Genomic DNA, 13525 nt, shown 5'->3' on the forward strand with positions numbered 1-13525 from the left:
AGGTGCATTTCATCCAAAGATGATGTTTCAGTTTGCAATACATTAAGAAGCAATTTATCCCAGAGTCATGCCTAGTCTATGTCTTTACATATAAAACTTATTTTTATTAGAGACAGTAAGGACTGCCAATGTTGGAGTCAGAGATAACAGTGTGGAGCTGGAGGAACACAGCAGACCAGGCAGCATCAGAGGAGCAGGAAAGCTGAAGTTTCGGGTCGGGACCCTTCTTCAGAAATCCTGACTCCGAATTTCAGTTTTCCTGCTCCTCTGATGCTGCTGGCCTGCTGTGTTCCTTATTTTGATTACAGACCTATAGTTACTTTTATTAACACCACCAAATTTATAGACAAATACAAACTGCTCTAGAGTACTGTCAAAGGAACGTAAGGGAATTGCATCATCTGTATTACTCTTCAGTGCTCTATGAATAAACAAACTGCATGAAACTAACTTACTGCCACAGACATGCATTGTCATCTGCTGGGACTGGATTGGGACGTTCAATGGCTGATCGCCATCTGTTGATGACAGAGCAAATTGCAGCTGAGTCTCATTAACAAATCTGTTTTACTCAGCTGCTAACATAACTAAATTATTTCCCTTTTCTTATACACGTAACTGATTCACAACAGCAGTGAGACTGTTCCTCTCATTTTCTATTTGTCAATTCACATTTTTTTCTCCCCTGCAGTAACATGGTAGTTTTTTTTCATAACAACTGTTCAACACATCACAACTAAAATCCTTAATAACTTTCACATGGTCAGTTCACAGACAAGGGCCCCACTTCCCTCAGCCTCTATTTTTTTTGTCAAGCCGAGTGGGATTACCCAGTCAGGTTTCATTCTTCCATTCATTCCAGATGTAGCTAGAGAACTTCCTGCAATGGTCCCCCTTCCAAATCCTGCAAACCTGGAGAGCCCCCATCATTGCTTCCTATTTTCAACCACATTAAATTCTCCTCAGATAACAAAGTGTGGGGCTGGATGAACACAGCAGGCCAAGCAGCATCATAGAAGCACACAAGCTGACGTTCCGGGCCTAGACCCTTCATCAGAAAAGGGGGATTGGGAGAGGATTCTGAAATAAATAGGGAGAGAGGGGGAGGCAGACTGAAGGCAGATAAAGGAGAAGATAGGTGGAGAGGAGAGTATGGGTGGGGAGGTAGGGAGGGGATAGGTCAGTCCAGGGAGGACGAACAGGTCAAGGGGGCAGGATGAGGTTAGTCGGTAGGAAATGGAGGTGCAGCTTGAGGTGGGAGGAGGGGATAGGTGAGAGGGGACAAACTGGGCTGGTTTTGGGATGCAGTAGGGGGAGGGGAGATTTTGAAGCTAGTGAAATCCACATTGATACCATTGGGCTGCAAGGTTCCCAAGCGGAATATGAGCTGCTGTTCCTGCAACCTTCGGGTGGCATCATTATGGGACTGCAGGAGGCCCAGGATGGGGACGTCGTCTAAGGAATGGGAGAGGGAGTTGAAATGGTTCGTGACTGGGAAGGTGCAGTTGTTTACTGCGAACTGAGCATAGGTGGTCTGCAAAGTGGTCCCCAAGCCTCCGCTTGATTTCCCCAATGTAGAGGTAGCCACACCGTGTACAGCGGATGCAGTATACCACATTGGCGGATGTGCAGGTGAACATGTGCTTGATGTGGAAAGTCATCCTGGGGCCTGGGATGGGGGTGAAGTAGGAGGTGTGGGGGCAGGTGTACCTCTTCCTGCAGTTGCAGGGGAAAGTGCCGGGTGTGGTAGGGTTGAAGGGGAGTGTGGAGCGGACGAGAGAGTCACGGAGAGAGTGGTCTCTCCGGAAGGCACTCAAGAGTGGGGTTGGAAAAATGTCCTGGGTGATGGGGTCGGATTGTAGATGGCGGAAGTCTCGAAGGATGACGCGTTGTATCCGGAGGTTGGTGGGGTGGTATGTGAGGACGAGGGGGATTTTCTTTCGGCAGTTATTGCGAGGGCGTGGTGTGAATGATGAGGTGCGGGAAATGTGGGAGACACGATTGAGGGCATTCTCGACCACTGCGGGGGGGATGTTGCAGCCCTTGAAGGATGAGGACATCTGGGATGTGTGAGAGTGAAATGCCTCATCCTGGGAGCAGATGCGGAGGAGGAGTAGAAATTGGGAATAGGGGATGGAATTTTTGTAGGAAGGTGGGTGGGAGGAGGTGTATTCCAGGTTGCTGTGGAAGTTGGTGGGCTTGAAATGGACATTGGCTTGTAGATGGTTGCCTGAGATGGAGACAGAAAGGTCCAGGGATGTGTTGGAGATGGTCCAGGTGAACTTGAGGTTGGGGTGGAAGGTGTTGGTGAAGTGGATGAACTATTCGAGCTCCTCTTGGGAGCATGAGGCGGCATTGATACAGTCATCAATGTAACTGAGGAAGAGGTGGGATTTTGGGCCAGTGTAGATGCGAAAGAGGGACGGTTCCACATAACCTACAAAGAGACAGGCATTGCTTGGGCCCATGCAGGCACCCATGGCCACCCCCTTAGTCTGTAGGAAGTGGGAGGAATCAAAAGAGAAGTTGTTGAGGGTGAGGACGAGTTCAGCTAGGCGGATGAGGGTGTCGGTGGAGGGGGACTGGTCGGGCCTGCGGGACAGGAAGAGAAGGACGGCCTTAAGGCCATCTGCATGGTGAATGCAGGTGTATAGGGACTGGACGTCCATGGTGAAAATGAGGTGTTGGGGACCGGGGAATTGGAAGTTCTGGAGAAGGTGGAGGGTGTGGCTGGTATCGCGGACGTAGGTAGGGAATTCCTGGACCAAGGGGGAGAAAATGGAGTCCAGATAGGTGGAGATGAGTCTGTCTCTTAGACCATGAATTTGCTCATGTCTCTTGAACTTACCGTTCTATTTCTTAGTGTCAATCTTTGTACAGCAATGTTTCTGTACAATGGCTTGAGGCATTTTGCTACTCTGAAGACATATAAAGATGCAAGTTGATTTTGGGTTTTTTCCCATCAATCAGATGCACAGCATGTGGACGGAATCAAATATTACTGATGACAAAGATCAGATAATAACAATGTCAGAGTGCATTTCATACATTTGCAAGAAAAGACCTACATAACGCTAAGCATAAAAATGCTTTCAGTTCAAATCTGGTCCATGTCTAGTCATTCAACAGTATTATTTATTTCTCACTATTAGCACATTCGGTTGCACAATTTCTACTGAGTCATATTTTCCTTTTTTTCATCTCACTGTCTGTAGAGATGTTGATTATACCAATTGTGCCTATGATAACACAGTGTAGAGCTGGAGAAACCCAGCAGGCCAGGCAACATGAGAGCAGGAAAGCTGACCTTTCAAGCCGGGGCCCTTCTTCAGAAATGGGGTCCCAAAACATCAACTTTTCTGCTCCTCTGATGCTACCTGGCCTGCTGTGTTCCTCCGGCTCTACACTGTGTAATCTCTGACTCCCACATCAGTTCTTACTATCTCCAATTGTGTCTATGTTTCTTTAAATAACAAACTTGTGCCAACACACTCCGTGCATTGTCTTACTTTCAAATTTGGCACATCTTCAACACTGCGATAAACATTACACCGAACATTACAGACATTGGGAGAAGTGGGCTATTTTTGTTAACCTAGTATCAGAGATAATGGGAACTGCAGATGCTGGAGATTCCAAGATAATAAAATGTGAGGCTGGATGAACACAGCAGGCCAAGCAGCATCTCAGGAGCACAAAAGCTGACGTTTCGGGCCTAGACCCTTCATCAGAGTGGGGGATGGGGGGAGGGAACTGGAATAAATAGGGAGAGAGGGGGAGGCGGACCGAAGATGGAGAGTAAAGAAGATAGGTGGAGAAGGTGTGGGTGGGGAGGTAGGGAGGGGATAGGTCAGTCCAGGGAAGACGGACAGGTCAAGGAGGTGGGATGAGGTTAGTAGGTAGCTGGGGGTGCGGCTTGGGGTGGGAGGAAGGGATGGGTGAGAGGAAGAACCGGTTAGGGAGGCAGAGACAGGTTGGACTGGTTTTGGGATGCAGTGGATGGGGGGGAAGAGCTGGGCTGGTTGTGTGGTGCAGTGGGGGGAGGGGATGAACTGGGCTGGTTTAGGGATGCAGTGGGGGAAGGGGAGATTTTGAAACTGGTGAAGTCCACATTGATACCATATGGCTGCAGGGTTCCCAGGCGGAATATGAGTTGCTGTTCCTGCAACCTTCGGGTGGCATCATTGTGGCAGTGCCAGCCCAGTTCATCCCCTCCCCCCACTGCACCACACAACCAGCCCAGCTCTTCCCCCCCACCCACTGCATCCCAAAACCAGTCCAACCTGTCTCTGCCTCCCTAACCGGTTCTTCCTCTCACCCATCCCTTCCTCCCACCCCAAGCCGCACCCCCAGCTACCTACTAACCTCATCCCACCTCCTTGACCTGTCCGTCTTCCCTGGACTGACCTATCCCCTCCCTACCTCCCCACCCACACCTTCTCCACCTATCTTCTTTACTCTCCATCTTCGGTCCGCCTCCCCCTCTCTCCCTATTTATTCCAGTTCCCTCCCCCCATCCCCCTCTCTGATGAAGGGTCTAGGCCCGAAACGTCAGCTTTTGTGCTCCTGAGATGCTGCTTGGCCTGCTGTGTTCATCCAGCCTCACATTTTATTATTTTTGTTAACCTCTTTGTTTTTGGGAATTGTTTCTTTTTCCCCCCATGATCAAATGAAGAAGCCACACAATATAACAATAACACAACAATATAACTTTTATTTTCTTTACTTAATTGGAAATGGAGTTTCCAAATGTGTTAGCTCTAGTTTTTGAGAAGATTTGAGACGATACTATTCAGATCCCTAGGTATCAGGGTGGCCCACAAACCAACAACCACCCTGCGACAGCTACTGACAAACGTAAAGGGGCCCCATACCTACAACCAGTAAAACTAATATAACATACAAAATACCATGCAAGGACTGTGAGAAACACTACTTAGGCCAAACTGGAAGAAAATAGGCAATAAGGATACATGAACACCAACTAGCCACTGGCAGACACAATCAATTCTCACTGGTCTCAATACACACGGGCAAAGAATGACACTTCGACTGGAACAACACTTCCATAATAGCACAAGCCAAACAGAAACATGCTAGGGAATTCCTGCAGGCCTGGCATTCTGTCAACAAACGTATTGAACTGGACCCATTATACAAACCAGTGAAAAACAGAGCCGAAGTAATACCAACTACCCCAGCAAACTGAGGCATATAAATAACAAGCAGGACAGAACACCAACACTTGACCGGAGGCACACTGATGACGTTACCTAGCAGGGTGACAAAATGTCTGCAATCAAACACACTGGCTCGGCCAGGAAGTCTGTGAATTCGAACACCACCATCTGCAAGTTTCCCTCTAAATCTTACACAATCTTGACTTGGTACTATATTGCCGCTCCTTCAATGTTGCTGCGTCAAAATCATGGAACTGCTTTCCTAACAGTGTGCCTATCTACAGCATGTGGACTACAGTGGTTACAAGGCAACAGCTCACCAATATCTTTTCAAAGGGATGGACAATAAATTGTAGCCTTCTGCATGCATGACAAAATAAAAGAAAATCACTACGAACATGCTTGTAGAAGGCCAACAATTGTCTAACAATACAACCCAAGATGCTGTTCAGAGGGTATGGAATGTTAATAATATGGAGAAGACAGCCACAGGAGAAGACAGGATTGAAATTAACTGAGGAATATGCTTGGATTGACACAAACTTTAAAAGGCAATGTCAATAATTTTCAAAAAAAAAGTAGGAATAAATCTGGTTGTAGAATACCAATTTAATTAATTACAGCATACAGATCCAGGGAACAACTGTCAACAAATTGAGCTTTGGAATCTCAAGAGACTGTCTAGTCAGACCATGTGTTACCATGTGGATCTAAGTTTTTAAATCAGTATGGTGTAAATTCCCTGTTTTTACAAACTAAATGACGAGTGAAGTCAGTGGAATCCTATTCAAGTAATGGGGAAACCAAGTAACAGAATCTAAATCAATTGTTCAGTGCAAATTCCCAGGCTTCCTGCACAAGTGGCATATTTTGGATGTGAGACAGTACAAAGTCTGGAATTAAGGAGCTGAATAAACAGGTTAAAATTGGGAAGGAGAAATTCCACTCTACCATTCCCTCAATTTTCTGAAATTTTAAACTAGTTTTCTATATGTGAAAATGACATGAATACAAACTGGGTTCATGCTTTTAGCTTAAAATAGAAATAATTAGAAGTCCCCTGAGAGATATTAATATTACATATCGAGCAGAACATTTCTATGCAGTCCTTACAAAATACAGATCACGTCAGCATAATGAAATGATAAAATATTGCAAAAATTAGACCAGATTATCAATATGTATAGTGTCCAAATATCAACTGATTGTTTTCAGGGAAAAGCAAGGTCTGCTCAGAGATTGCAGAAAACTTACTAAGGGTCACCAGCTCCATCAAAGAAGCAGATGATGAAAGTTGATGACAGCAAGTTGGTCTACATGATCAGAATGGTGTATTGTGAACAACACTATTTCCTTTGATAACTAAACATTCGAGATCTAAGGACCATCTGCAAGGTGCCTGATGCAAGTATAATTTATCAGGGTCAAGACAATCAGACATTTCCTTGAAAGTTGCCACCCAGGTTGACAGGGCTGTTAAGAAGGCATACAGTGTTTTAGCTTTTATGAATAGAGGGATTGAGTTCCGTAACCAAGAGGTTATGCTGCAGCTGCACAAAACTCTGGTACGGCCGCACTTGGGAGTATTGTGTACACTTCTGGTCACCGCATTAAAAGAAGGATATGGAAGCTTTGGAAAGGGTGCAGAGGAGATTTACTAGAATGTTGCCTGGTATGGAGGGAAGGTCTTACGAGGAAATGCTGAGGGACTTCAGGCTGTTTTCGTTACAGAGAAGAAGGTTGAGAGGTGACTTAATTGAAACATATAAAATAATCAGAGGGTTAGATAGGGTGAATAGGGAGAGCCTTTTTCCTAGGATGGTGACGGCGAGCATGAGGGGGCATAGCTTTAAATTGAGGGGTGAAAGATATAGGACAGATGTCAGAGGTAGTTTCTTTACTCAGAGAGTAGTAAGGGAATGGAACGCTTTGCCTGCAACGGTAGTAGATTCGCCAACTTTAGGTACATTTAAGTCATCATTAGATAAGCATATGGATGTACATGGAATAGTGTAGGTTAGATGGGCTTGAGATCGATATGACAGGTCGGCACAACATCAAGGGCCGAAGGGCCTGTTCTGTGCTGTAATGTTCTATGTTTCTATGTTGCACTTAGCCAAGGAATTTCTCTTGGAGATGGCATTTGGAGCACTGTACACAATCAATGCCATTTTGCATGCTAATGACCATGGCAATGCCATATGCTACCCTTTTCTGTGTGCAACAGCCAAAAAGAACAAGTAGATTCTAACAATCTCTTCTATTAGGGGTTTCCTCTAAGAATCATCACCTTAAAGGCATGCATTTAGATATATTCCTAAAGCCAAGTATTCAATATCTCTTCTTCGAAAGTTGAGTAAGTGTTCCACCATGAAGCCATCATAAAAGTTTCTGTGACTAACAGGTGCTAATACACACAATGGTGTTGAGTCAGTGTTAAGTCTCTTACCACATGAAAACCACTGACCTGATTTAAGAATCCCTGATGCTACTGGTACCACATACAATTTTCCGTTCTCAAAATAAACCCTAACAGCCGCTGCTTCCTTTCTTCCACAGAAAAGCTAAAGATGATGTTTCCCATGACAAACATGAGGAAAGGGGCCCGTAAGTGTGCACTACAGACTGAATGATGTGGCCAAAGTCTCTTGTCAGGTAGAGTTACTTTAATGGATCCAACAACACAAAACTGCATGCTATGGCTGTAATACCACGCAGCTCAAGTGCAGAACTGAAAACAATGCTTGCAGCCAATATTGCGTAAATGAACAAATGAAGAGTGAACGCCTTTGCTCTGTCCATTCAGACCACAGAGTAATGGGTCTATGACCAATGTCTTGGAATTATCTGTGCCAACATTCACTATCTATAAAAGCATAAGATATAGGAGCAGAAGTAGGCCATTCGAGTCTGCTCCACCACTCAATCAGATCATGGCTGATTGGGGATCTGATGATCCCCAATCAATTTTCCTGCCTTATAGCCCCATAATGTTACTGATTAAAAATCTGTATCTCAGCCTTGAATATACTTAATGACTAATTCTACAGTCCTCTGTGGAGGAGAATTCCACAGATTCACTACCCTCAAAGAAGAATTTCCTTCTCATCTTTGTCTTAAATGGGGAACCCCTTACTCTGTGATCATGCTGTACTAGTCCTGGATTTTCTCACAAAAGGAAACAACCTCTCTGCATCTATCTTATAAAGCCTCCTAAGAAACCTAAATGTTTCAATAAAGTCATCTCATTCTTTTAAACTCCAACAATAACAATTACAACCTACTCAATTTCTGCCTTAAGAAAATCCTTCCATACCTGGGATCAACCTGGTGAACTTCATCTGGGCTGCCTTAGATAGTGGGATCAAAACTAATCACAATATTAAAACTTCCTATTTTCACACCAACTGAATGTGGATGCCAGCTTTTTGAATTCATGCATGCCTGTCCCCACATCCCTTCCTCATTTTAAATAATATTCACCTCTTCAGTTCAGCACTGCAGTCTTTCCTCATTTTAATATTCACATCTGAAGTTTAACTCTACAGTCTTGCCTCATTCAAATTTTCATCATTATACCTCTGTAAATTGCTATGCTAATGCCAGAGCAAACAGCTAACATTGTGGGTGTTGGAGAAAATGGGTACAGGACAACTGAGAAATTAACTTTAGAACATGTTTTCAGTGAATACAGAAATCATCATCTCCTCCAAAATGTGTTCAATTGGCAGCTTTCCAATCCTCTAGGGCTTTTCCAGAATCTAAGAATTCTTGGAAGACTGAGAAGCACATCTACTATCCCTGTAGCTAAAAATCCTAGGATAGCACACACCCGGTCCAGGGATCTATCAGCTTTTGGGCCCATAAGCTTCCTTGGTACTTTTCTCCAGTGATAGTTTATGTCCTCTCCCCCAACTTCTACTCTAGGCCATTGACTATTTAGTATTTTTGGAATACCATAACTAGTCTCTACCATGAAGACTGATGTAAAACATTTTTTTTCAGCTCCTCTGTAAGTTCCTGGTTCTCTATTATTACTTCCCAAAATTCCTTCTCTTAGAAGTCGATTTTCACTTTGCCCTTTTTCTTTCTTTACATATAAGTAAATAAATATATAAAGAAGCTCTCACTGTCCATTTTTATAATACTTGTTGGTTTTTCCTCAGTTTATTTGCTCCTTTTCTTGGTGACCTTGAAAAACTTTCCTATTCCTCTGGCTTACCACTAATCTTTGCCACAATGTAAGCTTTTTTGCTTTCAATTTGGTACTATATTCAACTTCATTGGTTAACTACAGTTGGGTCATCCCTTCCCATAATTCTCCCAAATTTGTCATCTTACCTCGTGTATGCAGACATTAAAACTGCAAAAGAATCTTCATCTTTATCCAATTGTGACGTGTCATGGAAAAGCTTGGGCAAATACTGAAGGTAGACATGTGGATGTGGGAGAAAAATAAAAGTAGACGACAACTGAGAAATTAACTTCTAAAAATGTTGGCAGGATATAAAAAGTATCACCTCCTCCATATTTTTCTTTTTTTTAAATGAATTCAGGGAATGGAAGCATTGCTGGCATGATCAACACGCATTGCCTATTTCTAATTACCCTCAAAAACACAGTGCTGAGTGGCCTTCCCGAAATAATACAGTTCACAGTGCTTTGAGACAGTAGGCTTTAGTACTTTGAGTGTTGATACAGTTCTAACTTGAGATGAAAAACTATGTCTTTGGGTGGGCCCTATTCTATAATGGTGGAGGTTGCTGCTTTGGAAGATTTCTGTTACGAAGCTTAGCAAATCACTGTACCCATTGAGACAAATGCAAAATATTTCATCACCGACCTGAATACTGTCTTAAGGGAGAAATTTGGTAGAATTTTTTAGAAATGCCAACAAAGGTAAAGGAAGTCATCACCAATTATGAACAAACGTTTGGTAAAATGGGTGGAAACTACCCTGAGTTATACTCTAGGAAGAACACAGTCACTGAAGCAACACAAGCCACCGATGCTGCAGAATCTAAGATAACACGGTATGCCAAGCAGCATCAAAGGAGTAGGAATGCTGACGTTTCGGGTCGAGGCCCTTCATGAGAAGAAGGGTCTCGATCCGAAACGTCAGCATTCCTGCTCCACTGATGCTGTTTGGCCTGTTTTGCTCATCCAGCCCTACACCATGTTTTCCCACTATAGTGAGCCTGCCTTTCATGCAGAACTGGCTACACTCAACCAGCACTCATATAGTGGCTGATGAAACTCCTCTGCCTCTGTTGGAAGAAGATCGCAATGCCCAAAAATGAGGCCCTGTACAAGTAAAAAGGCAACCGCCATGAATGCAATAAATATCGTGGCAGCTCTCTGCTGAGCATCAAGAAAAAGATGTTGCTCCTGTAAGACTGCAGATTCTGGCTAAACACATCTATCTCTAATCCCCATGTGGTTCTAAAACTGAGATATCCACAGTTGACATGATCTTCAGTGTGGCAACAGCCACAGACGGCACGAATAAAACAGTTCACTATATATTGCCTACATTGATCTTGCAAAGGCATTCAACCACATGAGAAAAGGTGGTCTATGTAAGCTACTGGAGAATATCAGCTTACCTTTGAAGATGCTCAGTGTGACCTCCTCTTTCTGTGATAGCACGATGAGCAAGCTGTGACGGGTGAATAAAGGAACCCTTTGAAGATCCACACTGGGATCAAACAGGGTTGTGGTCTTACTTCTTCATTCTTCATCACATTTTTATCTTTTTGTTGTCACATGCCCTCAGGTTACCTAAAGAGGGTGTCTACTTATTTTCTAGAGCTAACAGAAACTATTTCGCTATGCTCACCTGAGACATTGTTGAAAACAGACCAAGTTTTCATCAGAGAGTTGCTCTACGCTGACAATGTTGCACTAACATTCCGCAATAAGGAACACCTTCAGTGGCAAATGGACAGGCTCTCACACCTGTAAAATGTTTAATGGTGACTCAGTGCTTAGCACTGTTGCCTCATAGTGCCAGGGGCCTGGGTTCAATTCCACCCTCAACTGTCCGTATGGAGTCTGCACATTCTCCCTGCGTTAGCGTGGATTTCCATCAGGCGCTCCGGTTTCTTCCCACAGTCCAAGGATGTGCAGGCTAGATGGATTGGCCATGCTAAGTTACCCATTATGTTCAGGGATCTGCAAAAAGTGTGGCAGAAACCAAATGGTGGAGTAGGATCCTGAGTCACACTGAGCAATGTTTTAAATTAGAATTTACCTCAATGGTGAAAACCATTGTCTCATGAGACAGAAGGCCGCAAAATGATGATTTAAGGATTGATGTTCTTGCATTGGAGGTAATTCAGAGAAGTTTCAATGGGATGAATCTTAGGATCGGAAGGAAATTTTCTAAATACCATGGTATCCTCAGCTTTAATAAGTGAGGTAGAGCCTCACTTAAGCTCACTACAAACTGTTGCAGATAAGCACTGCATCATAATGAAATATTTCAAATAGATGATACATGGTGCACATACAATTTTAATCATCAAGCATTTCCAACCTGAAATCTCAACACAACCTGGAAGAACTGGCAATCGGACAGTACTTGCCAACATGCAATTAGAAAGAGACAGCAGAGGATGATGATAACTGCCAGTAATTTTTTTTTTAGTAAATTTTATAAACTTAAATTGTTATCCAAATTAATTGAACAAATTAAGGGTCAACATGTTAGGTTTTGCAATTTTTTCTAGTTTAAATAACTTACAGTTTTAAAGGTAGTATCCCAAATATTTTGGTATGATTTAGAGACTACAATAATATCTGGTCACAGGCAATTGTTTTTTTTAATATAACATCATTTACAGCATGTGAAACCAGAGACTCTACAATAATAACCTACAATCAATAGTCTACAATGCACCATACCCAATCTTGGATCATTAGCAGCTAAGATACATGTGGCATGTTACATACTTGGAAGGTATGAGAATTCAGGAGAGATGAAGTAAACAGTTAAACTCTTAGTTAGAAAAGTGTGCAAAGTTTCCACTTGCAGGAGAATCTAAAAATAAGGGGACACCCATTTGAATCAGAGATGAGGAAATTCTATTCTCTCAGATGGTTGAGTGATTCTCTTTCTCATAAAACAGTGTATACAGAATCTTTGAACATTTTTAAGGCAGAACCTTGATTACCAAGGAGTTGAAAGCTTATTGGATTACGCAGCAATACAGAGTTGAAGTTAAAATAAGATCAGCCACGGCCTTTTTGAGTGATGAAACAGGCATGAGGAGCAGAGTGGCCTACTCCTGTGCCTTGGCTGTATGTTGGAGCAAATTTTTACAATTAATGAATGATGGATATTTGTATTGTTTCCATAGTGTACAATTAGCACCCTGTTTCAATCACAAACTGTTCTTATGACTGCCATTGTCTTTCTTCAATTGTTAATTGTTATCCTAATCTGCACAATACAATTGTGTGAAAGCAAAACAGAAAGTTTAGTCTGTGGAAGCTCAGTTAATAAAGTTCACATATATCCTACAAATAAACACCATCACTTTCATTTCTATTTATTTAGAAATGAGAATGATTAGTCTAACAATAAAAACACACAGTCTCCACAAAGATTCTCAAGGTTTGGGGAGATGTAAATGGAAATGGATTTGCAAGGAAAACAAGAACAGTTAAGCAACTGATTAAATTACTTATTAAATGGCATACGCCCAATACTGTGAAATATATGAGAGAGTGGAATTTTGTGTGTGAATGGATGTACATAAAGATCAAGATTTGTAGTATAGTTCAATAATCTCTGCTTCAGGAAGTCAGAATATAGAAAAACTTCGCAGGCAAACAGCCAGTTGTACACTGGTGACTTACTAACCTGCATTGGTGACACAGCAGCTGCTGGTGGTGTCTTCAGAGGGCTTGGGCTGAGAGGGCTTCGTGGAATGGTAGCCGTGGTAGTATTAGGCACAACTAGAAAAGAAATCATTTTTGATCTAGAAAGCTGGTTCACATTCACATCCTTAAAATATAAGTCACCCTCAATGGCATATCACAACCCAATCAACAGCACATGTATTTGGCTCAATTGCAAGAGTCAGAGATCTACAACACAGAAGAAGACCTTTCATCCACCCTATCGCGTCCATGTCAGTTAAGAGTTCAGTAATGGAAAAAGTCAATTGTGGTATTTTAGAAGTCAAGTAAGATTGCAGTGTTTATAATGGCACTTTTCTTCAAGTAAAAGGGCACAATTCAAATTGCATGCTAAAAAAATAAAAAATTAACATAAATAGGAGCAGCCATGTATAACTAATATAGAACTTTACAAGTACATCAAATACATCCCTCCTGCA

General features: G+C 42.7%; 1 protein-coding gene across 6 annotated transcripts in view; it reads right to left on the reverse strand.

The window, feature by feature from the left end:
• The window catches only part of specc1la (sperm antigen with calponin homology and coiled-coil domains 1-like a), a 304469-nt gene that overhangs the window by 153074 nt on the left and 137870 nt on the right, over positions 1-13525 (reverse strand). For all 6 annotated transcript variants that reach the window (XM_059655174.1, XM_048555846.2, XM_059655171.1 and 3 more), the window contains exon 9: positions 13048-13142. In XM_059655174.1, coding sequence (XP_059511157.1) covers positions 13048-13142 — 95 coding nt within the window. The remainder of the gene's footprint in view (positions 1-13047; positions 13143-13525) is intronic.

The sequence above is a fragment of the Stegostoma tigrinum genome, chromosome 26, assembly GCF_030684315.1.
Source record: "Stegostoma tigrinum isolate sSteTig4 chromosome 26, sSteTig4.hap1, whole genome shotgun sequence".
Lineage (NCBI taxonomy): Eukaryota > Metazoa > Chordata > Chondrichthyes > Orectolobiformes > Stegostomatidae > Stegostoma > Stegostoma tigrinum.